Source organism: Phaethon lepturus, unplaced genomic scaffold, assembly GCF_000687285.1.
Source record: "Phaethon lepturus isolate BGI_N335 unplaced genomic scaffold, ASM68728v1 scaffold22713, whole genome shotgun sequence".
NCBI classification, from domain to species: domain Eukaryota; kingdom Metazoa; phylum Chordata; class Aves; order Phaethontiformes; family Phaethontidae; genus Phaethon; species Phaethon lepturus.
Window position 1 is genome coordinate 7,985 of NW_010527356.1, and position 19,000 is coordinate 26,984.

At 46.9% G+C, this 19,000-nt stretch overlaps 1 protein-coding gene across 1 annotated transcript in view; it reads right to left on the bottom strand.

The window, feature by feature from the left end:
- Positions 1 to 19,000, bottom strand: part of FGFR3 (fibroblast growth factor receptor 3) — a gene marked incomplete at its 5' end in the record, with an annotated part of 32,389 nt that overhangs the window by 7,615 nt on the left and 5,774 nt on the right. Inside the window, 5 exons of the mRNA XM_010283365.1 lie at positions 704 to 891; positions 3,548 to 3,692; positions 8,655 to 8,845; positions 9,267 to 9,390; positions 13,881 to 14,050. Of these exons, the coding sequence (XP_010281667.1) occupies positions 704 to 891; positions 3,548 to 3,692; positions 8,655 to 8,845; positions 9,267 to 9,390; positions 13,881 to 14,050 (818 nt within the window). The remainder of the gene's footprint in view (positions 1 to 703; positions 892 to 3,547; positions 3,693 to 8,654; positions 8,846 to 9,266; positions 9,391 to 13,880; positions 14,051 to 19,000) is intronic.

The following is a 19,000-nucleotide window of genomic DNA, read 5'->3' on the forward strand; positions in this document are numbered from 1 at the left end:
CCTGTGGTCAGGTTTTTAGGTGGTGGAAAGGCAGGACAGGTCAGCCAGTGTCCTCAAGCAGGCAGGAGGTACAATACATTCAGTTGTTCTGTCTCCATCTCCATAGCACGTACAGGCTATGGAGTGATTTCTGGCCCTGAAAATGCCCACCACAAGCTTGCAGCTAAAGCCCTGAAATCCGTTATCCTTCACTATGTGGTTTTACACTGTGCCTTGTGCTCCTGCCTCTCTGCAATTACACGCGGCAGCGCACTTCTAACTGCATGGAGAAAGGACCCTCTCCCGCCTCCAAGAGATTGGTTCAAGTCATCAGTGACCTCCGTGAAAGCAGGACCAAGGACAATTAAACGTTGTCGTTGCTCCCCAAAACCCTGCTCCACCAGGGAGCCTGGACTAAACTGTTCCCCTGCAAGATGTGCTTTCTGTGGCATCCCTGGCTGCACTGCCAGCTCCTCCTGGACAAGAGCGACAGAAACGTGGCTGCTTGGGAGCTGCTCGTGAACCAGAGTCAGCTGCCACCAGCTACTGCTCCACTGGAACAGGAACAGATGAATAAAAGGGGGTTAGACTCCTAGACTGCAACCAACTTATGCCTCTCTTGGTCAATGTTTTTCTGGTAGAGCTTCTCATCTAGAGAAAATTTCAAGGGGTGTGGGGGGCGACCATAGCGGGGAATAGGAATCTTGTATCTACTTTCTGTTACCTGTCTCTTGAGTGGAAATTTGGAGACTTTCTGTACAGTGGGGGTGTTCATGGCTTTTTTGTTTGGCATTTTCATCCTGCAGATAATCACAATGACCAGCACAAGGACGAAGAGAACAAAGCCAGTGCCATAACTGAGAAGGCCAGCGTACACTGAGCCCGAGTCATCCATTTCCATGAGCTCCTCGGCTGCGGGGTGACAAGAGACAGTAGTCAGGACGGGGTGGGCAGCTGCCCCCACACAACTACACACATGCAAAACAAGGAATTTGGGGAGGACTTGCTCATCTACACCAATTTTCTGAATGACTTCAGTGAGGGGACTCTCCTAGGCCAGTGGTTTTCCACCTGTGGCTGTAGCTAAAACATTAGTTCAGTTTGCCTTTTTTGGGGTAATTTTACTACCTTTTGATGCAACCCTGGGGTTTCTAAGCGCTTCCAGCCCACAGGCTGAAAACCACTGCTCTAGGCCGAAGGCATCTTCATGTGTCTGCACTGTCCCTCTGACCCAGATCTTGCTTTCCCTGCACATCCATGCCACGTAGCTGGATGCCTCGGATGTGCAAAGGCTGCAGGACTGGGGTTTGCTGCACTTTGCTGATTCAGCTTCTCCAGCAAAGGCTTCCACCGGACCAGTGCCTGTCCTGAGGGACCAAGGGACTCGAAGGGCACCCAGGGGTAAGGCATCACACAGGGAAAACGCCTCACAAGAGAAACCTGCATAATTATTTCATGAAAACTTAGTTCTGTTGGGAAGAGGCTGGAAGGTCTGGCCCAGAGAGGTGGCTGAGCTGGGCACATGATGGCATGAGCCCATCAGCAGTGGCTACTTGCTAGCAAGACCTTTTGGGGACCAGCAAAGCTCATCTGTGGCTCTCCCCTTGTTCCTTTCAGGACAGGCACGTAGACCAGAGGAAGGGGCCACGGTGGGACTGGCTTTCTGTCCCCCAAAGGCGTGCTGCCATCAGAGGAACAGTCAGCAGTGGGAAACTTTATGATGAAGTCACGCCGGTGGGGTTAGCTCGCTAACGGCTTGTGGACACCACTGCTGCCCCACAGCAGCGTCTCCGACAAGCAGCGGGAGCTTTGCCCCTGGCAGCAGCAGGGCTCCGAGTCGGGTCTTTGGTGGCTGTGGGCAGGGGCACATGGAGAAAGGGCCGTCGGTGACACCGGAGGCTGCTCCAGCCTGTGTGCCAGCTGTGCCGGGCCTGGTCCTGCCAAGCGGCCGTATCGTCCTGCGGGGAAGGGTTACCAGGCCTCCCGGGATCAGGCGCTACGGTCGGTGGCACGGTTCTGCCGCCCCGGCTCACACCGTCTCGCCCTCTGCTCCACGACGGCCCCTCCGCAGCACGGGCAGCGGTTTTCAAGCAGAGGTGCCCAGACGGGCTGTATCCTGCACCCCCTCTGTGGGCAGCGCTCTGAGGCCTGCTGCTGCACAGGCGGCCGGCCTTCGCGGCGTCTGACTTCAGTATAAAGTTCCACTTCAAGTTTTCGGGTGTTTTCTCCCTGCCTGTTCTTTGCTTGAATACGAGGTGTGAGTTCGTACATCGTAAAAAAAAGCGTTAACAGTCGGATGAGACGGTATCGGGAGATTCTCAAAATAACAGAGACATTAGTCTTCTAACCCAAGGAAATGATTTCTCATCCAGTGGATGGCAGAAGCAGAAACAGAATCAGATCAGCTGTTTCAGAGCTGGCAAATAAACAGAGGAAAGACCAGCAGATCCTACCGGCAGCAGGGTCGGGCGTGGAGGAAACCCTCTTGAGCCCCAGTAAAAGCGATTACATCCAAATCACCCGCACAGATAAAGTCAGGATTAGAAATGCCAAAGTTTTCAGTTCCTAAACACATCCCGAGATGGATGTATTTCAAGATGAACCCAAATGTGGTCTATGGCTGGGTGACCCAAAGTGGGGTGTACAGGATTTTGGGTGCCCTTTCAGTAAGGGTCTATTGAACACACTCCAGGTCTGTTTCTGCACTGTCTGCAAGGCACAGCACCCATGAAATTCAATATGAATATTGCCGGTGCTTTCCTGGACCATGCTCAAGCCTGTCCCAGAGCTGGAGGCAGATTTGGCAGGTGAAGGGACAGCACAGCCTCCTTGGGAGAGCAGACTCCCCTGTTGCATATTCTGCACTGGCTTCATTGTCATGAGAGCTTTGCACATGAAAGGACCACAAAATTGAGGTCACTCTGGCCTCAGGTTTCAAGCCCACTGCAGCTTTCATCGATCCCAGCTGGAGCAGGCAGCCTGATGCCCCTGGGAGCCAGGAGTCCTGGGCTCTCTCTACAGATGACTCTCCTCGACCTTCTCTTTGAGATCACTATCTTGGCCTGTTCAGCCATGAAGCGGAAATAATGCTACAGGCAGGGAAGGGTGTACTCACACCATCCACTTCTGCATCTCATTTTAGGTTAAGATATGAGGTTAGACAGAAAGGTTCCTTCGTAAGACAATCCACAGTCCATGTCCAATTTAGGTGCCCCGGATCATCTGATGGGGACGTTTTCTTCTCCCAGTGGCAATGTGCAAAGACAAAGCTCCTAATTTTGGCACTTGACACAGAGGCTGTGAATACCTCCCCCTCCTACCTAGATCAAAAAAGATACGGGGCACTTTCTATCATTACTGCAATAATAACTTAAATCTTAAGATGCAACGCAAAATGTGTCAGCTGTGAGTGTGCAACAGGGGTCTGCAGGAAATCCCAGAGGAGAGCCCTCCCTGGATAACACCCCCTCTTCAAAGCAAGGGGTGGTCTGCAGGAACTTGGCATTTCTAAAGCAAAACATCAAGGCACCCTGGAGAGGGAAACAGAGGCCAGCACAGAAGGAAATACCTGGTAGCACCGTCAGCCAAGCAGAGTGATGTGAGAACCCAATAGAATTCCCTGCGAGACAAGTATATTCCCCAGCATCCTCAAAAGTAACATTTCGCAAGTACAGAATCTCTAGCTCCTTATCCGTTGTGTTAACACCTGCCGTCTACGGGGAAAAAAAACACACACATATAGAAAGAGGGAAAACAGAGAATAAGCCACATTCCCAGCAAGTGTGAGGACACCACAGGCAAATTTCAAAAGCAGATTAAGGTAGGTTGTTTTTTTTTTTCCAGTGGCCCATCTTCCACATTTATTTATTCATTCCCCTCTGCAACCTGTAGTCAAAAGCAAAAAAAAAAGTTCCCTTCACCAGGTTCTTACTCTGTCCCACTAAAGAAGCATGCAAGCAAAAGCATCCAAATGAAAAATTGCCCCCACAATATGACTGACTTTGGGTTAGTAGGGTGAGTACAGGGGGGAGGAAAGAAAGATGACAAAAGAGGAGAGGAAAGTCAGAAGGAAAGGAGAAAGGAGGGGAGATGTAGTGGGGAAAGACTCAAGTGCTGATCAGAGGAACATACAAACGTTTTGGTTTGTTAATTCATCAAAAATACAGAATTTTAGAATTTTTTACAATTTTTTTAGGGTGGGCATCTCAAAGCCATATATTCATTACACAGCCCTGGACGCTGGCCGATTACTTGAACATGCTGTAAAAGAACTTTCCTGCAGTGACAGCAAGCAACACAGCAGCCAAACTCTCCAGGCTGGAGTCAAACCCCAGAGCCCACGAGATTGCTGCTGCTCTCGATGTAACACACTTGTTTTCATGAGCCAATGTTGATATTTGTTTCTCCATTACTTCTCCATGGGACAAAAATCTGTGTACTGATTCTATCAGTTTTACACATGAAAATCTTGAAACAGCTTGGCTTTCCAAAGCTTTGAACGTCACAGGTCATTAACATGCAATTCTGTTATCAGCACTCAATTGTAAGGAAGGGAAAGGAATAAAGGGTGAAGAGTTGATAGCAAAATTTGACAGTCATTTTATTGTGGGAATTTTTCCATGGCAATTGCTATATAGGCGTTACATTCTTGTAAAAAAAAAAAAATTAGCAAGAAAATAAGATAAAGCCATTCAGCGTCAGTTGACAAGGTATAATACAAAATGAATAGTAATTTTAATCACTAGCTTCTTAAAAATGTTATAGCTCATTCTTGCAGTTGCCAGGGCCTTGGGACAGAGTCTGTGGTTTACCTGGTTTTGGTTTGCGAATGTGGAGCCAAAATGGTTTTTCGGCTATGCCTACGAAATTGTTGGCTCTACACAGATATTCTCCTTCATCTTGTTCTGTCACATTGAACAGATTTAGGTTAGCATCGGCTTCAGCGTTTTTACTGATCCAAGACTGCAGGAATAGACAGAAACCTGAACTTCAGTAAACCAAACAATACCTCCGTCGCACCTACATCAGCTAGGATTGACCGTTCATGGCTATTTTCTTTTCAGCTGTGGCAACATCCCCGGCTCACCCTGTGGTGAGAGACCTAACCCAGGACATGGGCGAAGAAGAGAAGTTGCATTTGGCCCCCAAACCACGTGCAAGTGAACTCCCTTCCCTTCACTAGCGGCACACATACCATTTTTTTTTTTTAAACAGACCAATTTCCCACTTCTCCATCTGACAGCAGTCAAAGGCCCTACAGTTTCTTAATAACCCTGCAGACAGGAGCACCAGAGAAGGGCTTAAGCAGAGATTTGTGTTTGCAACCCGGCTCGGCAAATACTGTTTCAATTATCAGATTCCAAAATAGAATTTGGAAACAAAATATAAGCAGTGGCGGTCTGAAACTCGCTGCTGACTTTGCCTTTCAGAAATTAGCTGTAATTTTTTCCACTGCTTATAGGAGCCTCTTCTTTACTAAATAAAGTGGTGCATATAAATCAAACAAACTTCAGACTGTTAAGCAAGGGTTTTATTTTTCTTCTTCCACGCTGTCACAAGAGCACATCAGTTTGTTCCCTAAACAGTTGTTTTTATTTTGGTTGAAAATGCACAACTGTTTTGGGCGGTCCTAGAAGTAGCCTAGGGAAAGTCTAGGAAAAAACAGCAGCTTCAATTCTGGAAATGAAAATAAAACAATTGGTTTTCTCATTTTTTGGTCTTACGCTCTCCAGTCCAGCCTCAGTGCCTTCGATTTCAGGGCCTGATCCTGCCAGTACGACTCGCAGCCCATTAAAATCAATGGGGCTGCCAGACCTGACAGGTTATTAGGAACCGAACCCAGAGGTGGCATCAGAAAGGAGCCCCAGTGTCCATGTCCGATGACAACCACCACCGGTTTTGACCTGACCTCATCTCAAGGGCTTATGTGCTGGCAAGTTTGCCTCTCCTGGCTAGTGGGGAAACGTGCCTGCCTGCTGTTGCTGCCTTGTGTATAATTAAACCGGGCATGTTTCAATGCAGAACACACAATTTAGCCTTTGACAAAGCTTGGGCACAGTGTTGCCAGCCCCCCCGCCCGTAACTGGAATGCATTTAGTGCTCTTCTGCGAAGAAAAAGGGGTTTCCTTTGATCACAAATTAGCCCAGGCTTTCAGGAACTGATGCAGGTGATGGCTTGGTTTTGTCAGGCTGTTTAAAAAAAAACGTGTTGGAAGTACAGCATTCACTTTATCCATCTGGACCGGGTGGGTTTTGCTCCCCCCTCCCATTTAGATGTGAGGGGAGAATTTCATGTGCTGGGCACATCCCTGTCCCCCTCTGTCTGACGGAGACCGGGATACTCCCCATGCACAAACTGCCCCACAGCAGCTCCTACACTCCCCAAAATCTCCTGAAACCAGGAGGGAAGGGCATTTTTGATAAAAAAAGCCTTATCTCCCCACAGCACCATAGCGCTGGGCAGGAGAGCGCCTTTTCTAAAGCAGCTGCAGGCAGGGAAGGGCTGTTACCAGCGCCCTGCTCCAGCAGCACGGCCAGGATGCCGGGGCAAAGCAACAGCACCGCGTGGCAGGACGGGAACGAGTCCATAAAGCCAACGGACCGGCCCCAAGATAGCAATGAGATCATTTTATCAGAACTTTATTTTTAAAAAACAAGCACACACACATTAAAACTAAAAAAAAAAAAAAAAAAAAAAAAATTCCCTGCAAAGCTGGGCCTGATACAGCTCCATGGAGGCCCAGAGTACTGGCACACAAAAGATGCATCCCAAAATGGAAATGCTCCGTGCCCCAGTGCTGACTGATGCCGGCATTAATACAATTCAAAGCATTCCTGATTAACCAGAAGTAGTAAATAGACGTGTGCTGGTCCTATTCAGCAAAAAAATAAAACCAAACAAAACTTGTGCTTTCAAACGCCTGCCTGTGCTCCCCTTCGAGGAATGTGGAGCCTTTGCCGTCCACAGAAGAGAAGGTATTTGGCAATTCTAATTACCTAGCCACCCCAGTGCCGCTCCAACTTAATTTTAAAACACTATTTATACGAACTATTTATATGTTCTTTGCCACAGCAAAATGGGAGCTTGTGCTTGTGACACAAGGCACTGTTCGCAGCAGCTCTGCGAACTCCCAAAAGGTAGCACTTTATCCCACAGGGACCACACACGGAGCTCGGAGACTATACTAGATGGCATGTGACACAGCCAGCTATTCAGAGCTTGGTACTGGGCTGTGAAACCAGGGGGAAATTCAAATATGCATAAATTCAAACACATTTGGAGCGACAGCGAGAAAAAGTTTTATCAACTCGCGAGAAGCGTTTGTTGCCAATCCTGAAGAACTGTCTCCAGCCATTTCTTCCAACCAATCTGTTATTTCAATCTGTGTAATTATTTCCAGGGTCTCTGGCTTTTATTATCATATATCTGGCAGAGTTACAGTTTTGTAGATGCTGTCTGATAAGTGTTTTTTTTTTTAACTTCATACAAAGAGAAGGGTGTGTGCAGCAGGATGTGCACGGGGAATGTCCACGCACAGGACAACCTCAGCTTGGAACTGCAGGGCCAAAATCTGCTTTCAGCTATAACTGCAGAGCCAGGAAAACTGCATTTGTCCCTATATATTTTAATAAATATCAACACAGGATGCCTTTAATTATGAAAAGAAAAGAAAAAGGATTTTAGAAGTCCAATGTGCTTTTCACTCTCTATTCTCTACTTCTTATATTTGCATAGGTTGAAGGGAAACCAGACCCACTGGCTTTGTTCTGGCTGTAATGTGAAGTTCCCTTTCAAGAAAGCGTTTTACCAAGTAGAGTCTTATTAAGTGACTTTTTGCTCACTAAAAAAAAAGGTTTTCCTGAGCACAGATAACAGCAATGCTCACAAATGTTCATGGCTGGAACAAGACTATCTTGGCTCTCAGGTGTTGGTAGTTCAGCACTACTTACTATGTGCACACTGCAGTGTGTTTACTTGGAAAAGGGAAGAATGTGTTTTAGTTGTGAGCCTTTTATATTATTAAGCCCCGAAAATACCTCTATTGAAGCTGCAAAAAAAAGGTTATTTTTACAATTGTAGGTCAAATGCAATCTGACAGCTTCTCTTTTATTATGCTGTATTTCTCAGAGTTGCCTCAGCTCTTACAACTACTTAGCTTATCTGTGCCACTACAGTAGTTGTGTTATCTCTGGCAAACAGAAGAGTCTGGAACATCAACTTTAGGACACTTTTGCTGTACCCCCTCCAAAAAGCAGAGTATTCCACTGCACGGGCTTAAAGGAAAGAACAATCCCAACAGCTGTCCTTGGCTTATTCTCATGACTTTTTTCTTATAGACACAAAACAATTACAGAAAATGAGATCTCAAGCTCCCCAAAATCTGATTTAAGTAATGAATACCCTTCCAGGAACTGTAGCATTGAACATGTTTTGTTGGGAGTTTCTGGTTCGCATTGCACTGCTAGTTACAGTGCTTATTTATAAACATGTAAACAAAGTTTATGGCTTCCATTGATGGTAAGCACCTTTACTCAGTGCTGATCTCTCTTGCCATGAGTATGGCAGTGGGTTTATTTGAGGAGCATCCTCACAACATAGCTGCCGCCTCTGTAACACCGAGACCAAGGCAGAGAAAGGACTGTCTTGAGGATGAGAAGAAAGTGAGTGTACCCACCTTCAGCACTGTGACATAGGGTGTCCCATCGGGTCCGTATTTGCTGCCGTTGACTTCCACATGTTTCAGCCACTGAATGTGAGGCTGGGCATCGCTGTAGACCTTGCAGAGAAACTCCACATTGCTCCCTACCACCACAGTCTGGTTGGCAGGGAGCCCTGCTTGGAGAATTGGTCGGTGGGGTGACCTTTCTGAAGAAAGAAAAGAGAAGGAAATCCTAATTTACCCAACCTTCCTCCAGCAAGGATTCTTCTCTGAACCCTTCATCTCCTGGCTTTTCAGCAGAAAGGGTGCAGACTGGGGTTGTCCCACCTAGGTGTCCTGGCCACCACTCTACCCAGTGCTTCTCAAGCCAATCAGGGAAGAACCACCTGGGAATGAAGGAGGCATCTCAGCCCTGCCATTCCTTCTGGTCCTTCTGTAGACCAGCTAAGTAATATATTGATCACAGATCTGAGGCTGAATTGTTGGCCCAAGGAAGCTTGTTGGTTTCAGAAGGTGCATGATCCAGCCCTTTGGGAAAGAAACCAAGCTCCTGCTTCCCATATCCCACCATGTGCTTGTTCAACATCACTACAGATCAGCTGTTGAGGGAGAACAGTGAAATCTCACCTAATACATCAAGCTGGTATGTGTGCCTAATATTGCCGTATTTGTTCTCCACAACACAGGTGTAATTTCCTCGGTCTGATGGCACAACACTCTCCATCACCAAGCTCCACTGCTGGTGTCGCAACTAGAAGAAGAAAAGAAACCAGCAAGCCTGTGGTCAAGTGCCATCATCACCAGACCATTCAAACCAGTGAACAATCAGTGAACTTCCACATACTTGGCCAGCATGAACAGACCCCAGAGTAGGCCTGAACATCACAGGGACCCATTTCAAGGGTCATTAAAGGCTTAATGTGAAAGGGAATTAAGACCAATGCAAGAACAGTGCAACACAGTGTAACATGCTGAGGTTACAACACTCATTAGAATAACAACTTCAGAAGGCATCAGCTAAGATAACTCTGATCCACTGGTCCCCTCTGACAGACCACTCTGGTTCAGAGACTCTGTCAGCTCAAAATATCGTACTCCTGTCTGCAGACTTTACCAACTGCTACATATAACCCAAAAGATGACTAGAAACAATGAAGATCATACTTCTTCCCCCATCTATAACATATTGGAAAGATGTGTGCTACGGAGGCAACAGTGCATGGCATCTGTCTGAACAGAAATGGGCGTCTACAACTGAGTTAGTCCTCTAAATACCCTGTAAAAAACAGGAGAAAACATGCCCAGCCTCAACTGTGGTCCCTGGGATGCCTGGTCAGCCCTTCTCTTTTGGCACCAAGTTTTATACTAGTTGGTTTTCTGGATATGGCTCATGTCCAGAGTTCTTGGTTGTTCAGTAGCAGAAAGAAAAGCACAACCCATGTCTCCACCCTGACCTGCTGCCCTGTGCTCCCAGCTAGAACGTTTGTTTATAATGAGTATAAGGGAAATAATGGACATGGAAAGCAAATCTTGAATTAATACAGAAAGCAACCAACACTAACACAGATGACTTCAGGATGCATAGCGTGTGAAAGGTCTCCAAATCTCTGGATATTAATTTGATGCCTTCTGCTGCCCAGAGCAGAACATTTAACTTTATTAAATATTTTGAAGGTGACTCCAAGGACACAGAAGCAGGAGATTACAAAAATGCTGTGCTACAGAATGTCAAGAACTGATGGGAAAAACAAGGGTGTAATTGCTCCTGGAGGTTTCTTACTGCAGCAGGTGAACTCAAAGATGAAGTCATTTAACCTCTTCTGCTACACATAAATTGCATCCACATGCTTTCCTTTAAAGGGCCAAGCTGCAATTAAAGCCAGCATTTTGCAAAGAGAAGGTTTAAAGTCATAGAACTAGACAGCTAAGTTGCAAGATAAGCAAGCAAAAGCCATTTGAACAAAGGCTCTCTGCATCCCTGGGACCAGCACTGCTGAGCACCCCACTTTTCAGAGACCGCTGAATATAGCATTTCCTTTCATTTCAGGTTATAGGTAATAGGAGGCTGTGGCTAAACAGTCTGCACAGAAATCTCAGTTGTTGCAGACGTCTGGTCAGGTCTGAGTGCACCCTCTGCCCACCCAGGACAGCACAGATGGAGGAGCTCAATGCAGAACCAACATCCCACTTGGCGCATCTCTGTAACAGCGCGGCAATTACAGGGTAACAGGAGCTCTTGAGAACACAGAGCCCGGACCCTGAGTTCACAGCTGAACATACCAGACTGCCGAGGAAGTTTCAATGCAAATTTGTGGCTGTTCGGTGGCTCATTTCCATACTGGCTTGTCTCACAGTTGTGTATAAAGATTTCATCTAATCCACTTTCCAGCATTGCAAAGCATTGGCCTCTGGAACCCCCAGGACTTACTCCAAGGAAATGGGGCTCCAGATACACAGATGACTTCCTAGTCTGACCCATACTATAAAATCAAGTCTAAGTTAGGTGTTTTACTTAGGATGTAGTTTCAAAGACACTTTGATGACACTTCCAAGTAACTTCGCTTTGTCAGGTTTGTGATGGGGACTTTGGACTCTGAACAGAGAGAAGAACCTGGAGGGCACAGACTCATGGGGCAGAACTTGTTTGGAAACTCTTCTAGAAGCAACAAGATACTTTTTTTCTAGGTTGAGACTGGTGTCTAGATTTAAAGGATAATAAAAAGGGGCGTTCCCAAGTTAGGATAGTTGCCGTACTCGATAAAACACCAGAAACGTGAAGTGACTTAGTGCAGGCATTAATCAAGTCGGTGAGATACTGGAAATCCTTCTGGTTTATTTGGTGTTGTCATTTTTGGCTCCTTGTGAAACAAACATTTGCAGACACACTTGGAATCTCAGTCCGTGTTTGCCAGACTGGTATGCAAGTCAGTGCAATGGTCTGGGGAAGGGATAATCCTCTATCTCCCCTCCCCCTCAATCTTCCCTTCTAGGGTCATTTAACACACACAGGCTTACGATATTAGAGATTCCAACAAGGATTTAACCATTAATGCTCTTTGGAAAATTTCATATGATAAGTCATATGAATTTCTTTTCTCTAGCAGTTAGGGATGAACTGTAACAAAACTAGGTTAGCCTGGGCTTCATGTTTTCAACACTCGCCCTTCTCTCTTGCAGACTTTACACTGGGCAGTCACACGGGATCTAAATGCCATTTGCAAAAGGCAGAAGTGGAAGAGTGGTCAGCCTTCATCTGGTGACCATAGACCTTTCACAATCAACGTCTAAACTCTTCCACATCCTGAACACAAATGAGAACATTCCCAGCTCAAGGATTTCTGGGTTAAGACCAGATCTCAAGATGAAGTAAGCCAACCAAACTCCGCCAGATCTGGATCTTGCCCATTCTTTTCAAGCTGCCTAATCCTGTTATGAAGCTAAGTTGTAACAGGGAATTTAAATCATAAATACACGAGATACTGGGCAGGTTTTCAATCTTTTTTTCTTGTCAAATTGCAGCTGCTATCTACCGATATATTTGTACTGGAGGAGATGCACATTAGACTACGTACAACTAACTGCAGCTCAAGAGCAAAAGCAAGCAAATAAGGGAAGAAAAATTACAGAGAGAGAAAGATGTCTTTATATCAAGAAAGGGACAAAGAACTACACCTAGACAGACAGAGAGCTTAAACCAATCTTGCTGTAATTGGCCTGACATTGCCTTCAATAGCTCTTTAAGCATCAGCTTGTTGCTGGAAGGTGCCCCTAGAGAAACAAAGCACAGCGATGCCAAGACTCACTACCATGTTGCAGAGGATGAAACGTGTCAATTTAAACTCAAGGATAGATTAAAACCACAGGGAAGTGGGTAGGGGAATTGCTTTCAGCTTTATTTTATTCCGCAAGCATAATTTAGTGCAACTCATGTCACATAGTTTTGTAAAAAGCCGCTTGAAGGGCACATGCAAGCCTGAAAACACTTAATGATGATCCTTACAGCCTGCAATTAGTAAAAGACGCTTGTGCTTTGTGAATGTTATCTGCCGTAAGGCTGTTTACCCACATGAGTTGCTTCCCCACTTCTTTTCCCTCCTTAACTTTTCAGAAGATCTAAACCTGAGCGTGTCCTCAGCCTGGTGCAGGCTGAGCTTCAAAGGCTTCACTGAAGCAATCACAAAAGGCTCTTTCAGGACCGGGTCTGAGCTAACAGGAAAGAAACAGCCCAAAACTGTGGGGAGGGAAGACTTTTTTGAATCCTTTTCTGGTTTCTGAAGCCTGGCCCTCTTTGCATGCCTTTCCAAAAGGCTACAGATGTGGCAGGCATCAGCATACAGCTCTTGAGCGTACTGATGAAGGTGCCTTCCTAAAAACCACCTTCTCTCCATAGCAGTAGCCCAGGGATATGCCAGGGCTGGCAGAGTGCAGGCAAAAATCACTGCTCAGGAGTCCTTCCTGCTACACTGACTTTGTTATAATCAGCTGCCACCAATTTTATCTCCCCAAATAAAACCAGAAAGAAGTCTGACTCAAGAGGACAAAGTAGTAACAACAACAACAACAAAATCAGAGCAGAGCAGATTTTCCTGTTAAAATCCTGCCATAATTTGTCATATAAAGTAGCACAGAAACTTCTGGCTAGTTAAATAATTTGAGTGCAGTGGGGTTTTGTGTCCCTGTGTCTACCTATTAACACAAGCCAGAGCATTTTCCAGAACACCTTATGGTAGAAAGGAAAGAGGGAGAAGAAAGCAGCCAAGAAGCAGATGCTATTACTCTGGCTACAAGGGTATCCAACACCTGACCAAGGGTCAGTGATTTATACCACAAGAATGTTAATGACCACCAGCACGTTGGTCCAGCTCTTTGTTGAGGTCCTTCCTATACCTTCAAAGGAAAACTGGGAGAAGCTACAGCTTGGTCTAACACGTCTCAGTGCACTGGGTTGATCTCCAGAAGCTAGGACAGAAGTTTTTGCTCCTGCTTTCTCATCGCTGTCCACAACACCACCATAAATCCAGCCTCATTTTTACCTAGTCCCTGAATGACCACTATAGGCAAACTCAGAGGGAATTAGCCCCTCAATCCCAAAGGACAACAGCCCTTTTTAACACTTTGGGGCAGAGACACCCCCACTCCCACACAGTCGGGACCACGCTCTTACACGTACCAATGTTATCACTGTGAAATACCATTTTATACATTGCTACAGTAGAAAACTGACAAGAACCTAGGCCTTACCTTGATGCCCCCAATCCTATGCTCTCCCTTGAACTCCTTGCCGTTTTTCAGCCAGTAGATGGAAGGAGTTGGGTTTCCACCTGCCGGACATCGGAAACGAACGGTGTTGGCGGCAGGAACTGCCAGCAGCTTCTTCTCCATCTTATCTGGCCGAGTCCAGAAGGGGACACCTGAGAAAGGAAAGACCAAGTTGAACAGGCTCATTTCTGCCGCCGAGGATATCAGCTGGTGAGCAGATGCCTTTGAGGAGGCTTTGGCATGTGTGGAGTGACAGTTAAATTGCTACCTGCTGCAGTTAAGATAAATGACACAGAAATGCTTTCCAGCTAAATGACTCTCATATATGTAGACAGGGTGTTTGCATTTTAGGTTTGTGATGAAAGGTTCACGACCAGGTTCTTGTCTCAGTAATGCCAGTATAAATCTAAAGTAGCTGCTTTTAAATCAACAGGGAGAGTTATCCCAGATCGGGATGAGAATCTGGCCTCAGCATGTAAAAAGATACAGATGTACCTTCGGGACAAGAGTAGCCAAGAAGTAGGAACAGCAAAAAGATGTTGGAACTGTAAAAAAATGTTGATGGGCCAGCAAGGGAGCAGAGAAAAAAGCGTTAGCTGAGTGCATTGGAAAACTTTGCTTCTCAGTGAGCACAAATGTAGTGCAGCCTCCTTAAGGGGAGGAAAGAAAAAAAAAAAGCCAGTGCCAAACTGGTTTATCATGTTTATGTTCTTTAAGTACACGTGATTTTAGTTTTAAAGATTCATGTTACCTTTGAACAGGGATAAGTCTTAAAACACCAGCGTTAGCATGAGATACTTTTTTATAATCTGCCTCAAGTACAGTGATGTTTCTTGGCTGTGTTACAAACATTACATATTAACTCCAAATTAAGGCAGCAGCAGCAAACTCATTATGCTGGGAAGAAAGAAAGAGAAAGTTTTTTTTAAAAGCCTCCCAAGCTTTCATTTCTGCTTAAGGAAACACTGCAGAGATGCACACGGGGTGTCTCCCCTGCCATGCCGGGGCCGCATCCATGCTCCACACCAAGGCCAAAGGGAGATGGGGGCAGACAGGGCCTGGGCTGCAAAATAGCGAAGAGGCCAAGAATTGTAACAGGCATCTCCTCCAGATGGGAAGGAAGCACCCACAGATGCAGAGTACCCAAACCCACTGGTCGCAGAGACCTGTGTACTTCTGGCCAAGACAAACTGAAGGTGCTGGTCCTTCAAGAGCTGCCTTGGAGAACACGATGGCTGCCAAGGCTGTCAGGAAAGCATCGCTGCTGGCCTCTCCCGTAGTGGTGATGATGCTCAGAAACACCACCCAGCATCACAGCCCCACCCCAGTGCTACTCGGAAGCCTCTGCAATTCCCTTCCCCTTAATGACAAGGGTGTATGAAGTTGTCCCTCTTGTTGCACCCTTCCGAGATGCACCCAAGCTGCTCCCTTTCTCCAGCACTCCCCAACGCACGTAGCCCCGACGTGTTTGGGTCCGCGAGACCCATCCCATTGCAATTCCAGGTAAGTCAGTGATGACCCTGCCTCGGTCTAAGTCCCCAGCATCCCCCATGCAGCCTCCCTGCTGCATTTCAGCTCCAAGGATTTTGCAGGCCAGGTCATACAGCTCCACCAAGGCAATCCATGCACCCGCTGATTTTTAGCACCTGCTAACGCTCCCCACATGGTCCCCTCTCCCTGTGGCTCCTTGTGCAGCCCATCCGGCCACGAGGAACTGGATGGCAGGGGCTACATGCAGGAAGCTCTCCGTTTGCTGGAGACGGCCCCACTGGGCGCATCGCTCTCGTGTCTCATCTCTTTCACACCTCTGCAGCCGGGCAGCCTCAGTAACACCGTCCCAGGGAGGGAAATGCAGTGCTGAGGGCTTGCACTCTCAGACTGCCTTGCACAACACGCCGCGATGCCTGTCGGAGTCAGCCCAACGTATCAGAGGGATCTGGTGCTCACCCATGCTGCGTACACCTCATTTTTTAAACAACGAAACTGCTTAAGGCCCTTTTCGTGCTGGGGTGGCACCGGAGCAGGAGTATGGCTGGCACAAACAAAAGCAAAAGGAGGAATCCCTGCAATTCCTGTGCTCCTGCAAAACCCTGGCTACAGCAAACTTCGCTGGGAGCACACGGCACATCAAGGAGAGGCCTCAAATGCTACACAATAATGCAGGCTAAAGCGGGACACCACGTAACCATCTGCCTTCCAATATCTAAGCTTAGAAAAATGGGAAAGAACTGCACAAAAAGGGGGGAAATATTAAAAAAACATAGAAGAATGGGTAAAGGAAGACGCTGCTATCGCATGCACTGGGAAGGGCAGAGACCAAGCAATGGCTGGGCACAAGCCCAGGCAGCAGCAGGGGGCTGAGTCTGGAGGAGGACAGTTGGGGCGGTGTTGAGAAGGATAAAGAGGAGGGAGCTGCAGAAACCATGTTGGGAAACATCTGGGCCTTCGTTTCCAAAGCATGGGCTGTTTTCTGGCTGAACGCTTCCTTTTGGCAACACACCCTGATTTCCTGGGACTTTACAGGAGGGTAACAGGTCTACAGGGGAGAGTTCAGGAAAAGGCCAGGCATGGACAGAAAAGTCCCCCGTCGCCACAGCTAAGATAGGCAGCCGAATAACCTGCTGTTTATTGTTTGATTAACATATCTGCCTACAATAAATCCCATTTTATGGGTGGGTGACACTTACCCGGGCACTGGGGTGTAACTAGATCACACGGTAGCCCCACCAGGACTGGGCTCCTCCTTCTGCTGTGCTTTTGGGGTGTTTTCCCCCTTCCACACCAGCTGTGCCTGCTGCAGGGCGACGTGTCACCACGTTTTCTCACTCAAAAGAGTCTGAATCTCACAGGAGACCCATCAACCCACTGGCTGCAAATTTTGCCACTGAAGCCATGGGGGATTCTGCCATCGGACATCAGAGAGGAGTAGGATGGGGCCCAGGAAAGTTTCCAGCCAGGGATATTCTCCATATGGAGCTAAGGCAGAATCCGCTCCTCCCTCCTGCAATTAGACATGGCTCCTTCTCTGCGAGCCTCCCCTCCATTTGAGTGCTCTTCCGTGCGCTTTGGGGCTCGCCAGGACCGGGCGCCCCTGGATGAACGTGCCAAGATTCAAACAACCAGAGCATCACTCTCAAGTCAAACTGGAACTGGAAGAAAGCATCTACACATTGAAAATGGTGCCTTTGTTCTCACTCGCAGGAGCAGCGAACAAAACATCCCTGCTTTCGGTTTGCTGTGCCCCTAGAGCCCTTTCATTACCGCTTTTTAAGGGGGTGAAAATGTTGCTAACTCTTCCTTTCAAGCAAAGCTTGCAAAGCTCCAGAGAGTTTCAGGAGTGAAGAAGGAGGAAGGATGAAAGACAGGAAAAATTTCTAGACCTGCTCTCTCCAAATTAATTACGAGCAACGATTCTGTATGTGCAGGTGTGAAAAAAAAGGGACCCACAAACATTATCACCAGCCCTTTTCCATCATCAAACACTAAGCCTGACGGTCCATTTTGTTCATCAAAGACATCGGCCACCCATCCGACTGGAATGACCAATTAAAAAAACCCGAGAGCGATACTTGGAATAATTAATAAAGCCGAGCGCTCATTTAGCAATTAGGAGCTGCCACAAAATTCTGTGGCAGACAGAATCAACCCTAATTGTGTAATTTCCCCATCTGACGCCTCCGAGTACACAGCCAGATTTAATTGGAGATTATAGGGGCTCTTTGAAGGTGCTGGGGCTACGCAGCAGGGGCTCCAAACAAACAGATACAGAGAGGTAGGGAGCACTGGGGCAGAAGAGCAGTGTGTGAAAAGGGAGTTTTGTTTTTGTTTCAGGGCCAGGAAAAACAGCTGTAGAGAACAGAGGTATTAGAAAGCCTCTTTTTGCCAAGGCGGATCATGGTTTGTGACAAGGCTGCAACAAACGGGCCGGTGATTGGAAGCTGCTGAAGTTCCTCTTTCTTCTTCTCTGCCACCCGTCCCTCAGAGATGCCCCATTTCTGTACTGCTCTTTGGAGATGGTGCTTAAAGGAGGGTGAGCAGAGCAGGGCACTCCACATGGAGGGCCTGTCTCTGTGCTCTCCAAAGGTTTCTGCAGCAGATGTTCATTTCTTTTAGGACACATTTCCTCACATTCTCTTGCTTTGGTATCTCCAGCTCCCGCTGTTCAACAGTCTTGAGTGAAAACCCCCAAATTAACAAGATTGGCTTCAAACTCATCACTCATCATGCTATTAGAATCAGCTCTCCAAGCTCTTCTTTATAAATATGAGCATAAGAAACTCTCTTGAACAACACAAGCCAGAAAATTCACATATCATCGCACGGGGTTTTTATTCAGTGACATGGCAGTGTGGCAACACACAATGAGCCAGTCCTGGATGGATTACCTCCCCCTAAATATGAATAACTACTGGTTACATTTTTCTCTTGCATGAAAGTGTGTTTATTGCCTTCACTTTAGCTACTGACCATGGCTATGTCTGATGGCCAAGCAGGGGCTCATACACCCCAACAATAGGGTATCTTTTTGCTGCAGTAGATGGTGGACACAGGTCTTCGGGCTGTCCATAGGACATGGCACTGGGTATACCCACATGTCCACCTGCCTGGGATGGTCCTGCAGCCCGTCCCTGGAGGGATGTCCCAGTGGTGGCGGCTCCGGGGTTAACAACACAGCTCCCCAGACTCAAAAGATCTGTCAAGGTTAACTTGAAGGGTCTCACATCAAACAAAGCAACACAAAGCACATCCATGTCACCACATGCCATGAGGTTTCACCGTGCTGGCATGTTAAGCTAATCAACCGTTTTTAAAGCAGAAGAGAATCCAACTTTTTATAATGAGACCGTTAAGCAAAGACAGTGGTTATCTTTGGGTCTAAAAAAAGAGACAGCCTTGAAGTCATGAAGACCCAGAATACAGGCTATAAATACATGTGGCGAAACGTGTTTTCCTTTTCAGTGAAGAAAAACGTGTCTTTCTGTACCATAAACCCGCTGATGTTTTGTGATACCTGTTGCTAAGAGATGGAGTTTACTACAAACCACATAAAAAAAGTACAGAAGGATTAATTGTGCTCATCAGAAGCTGCTCTGCAGCAGGAA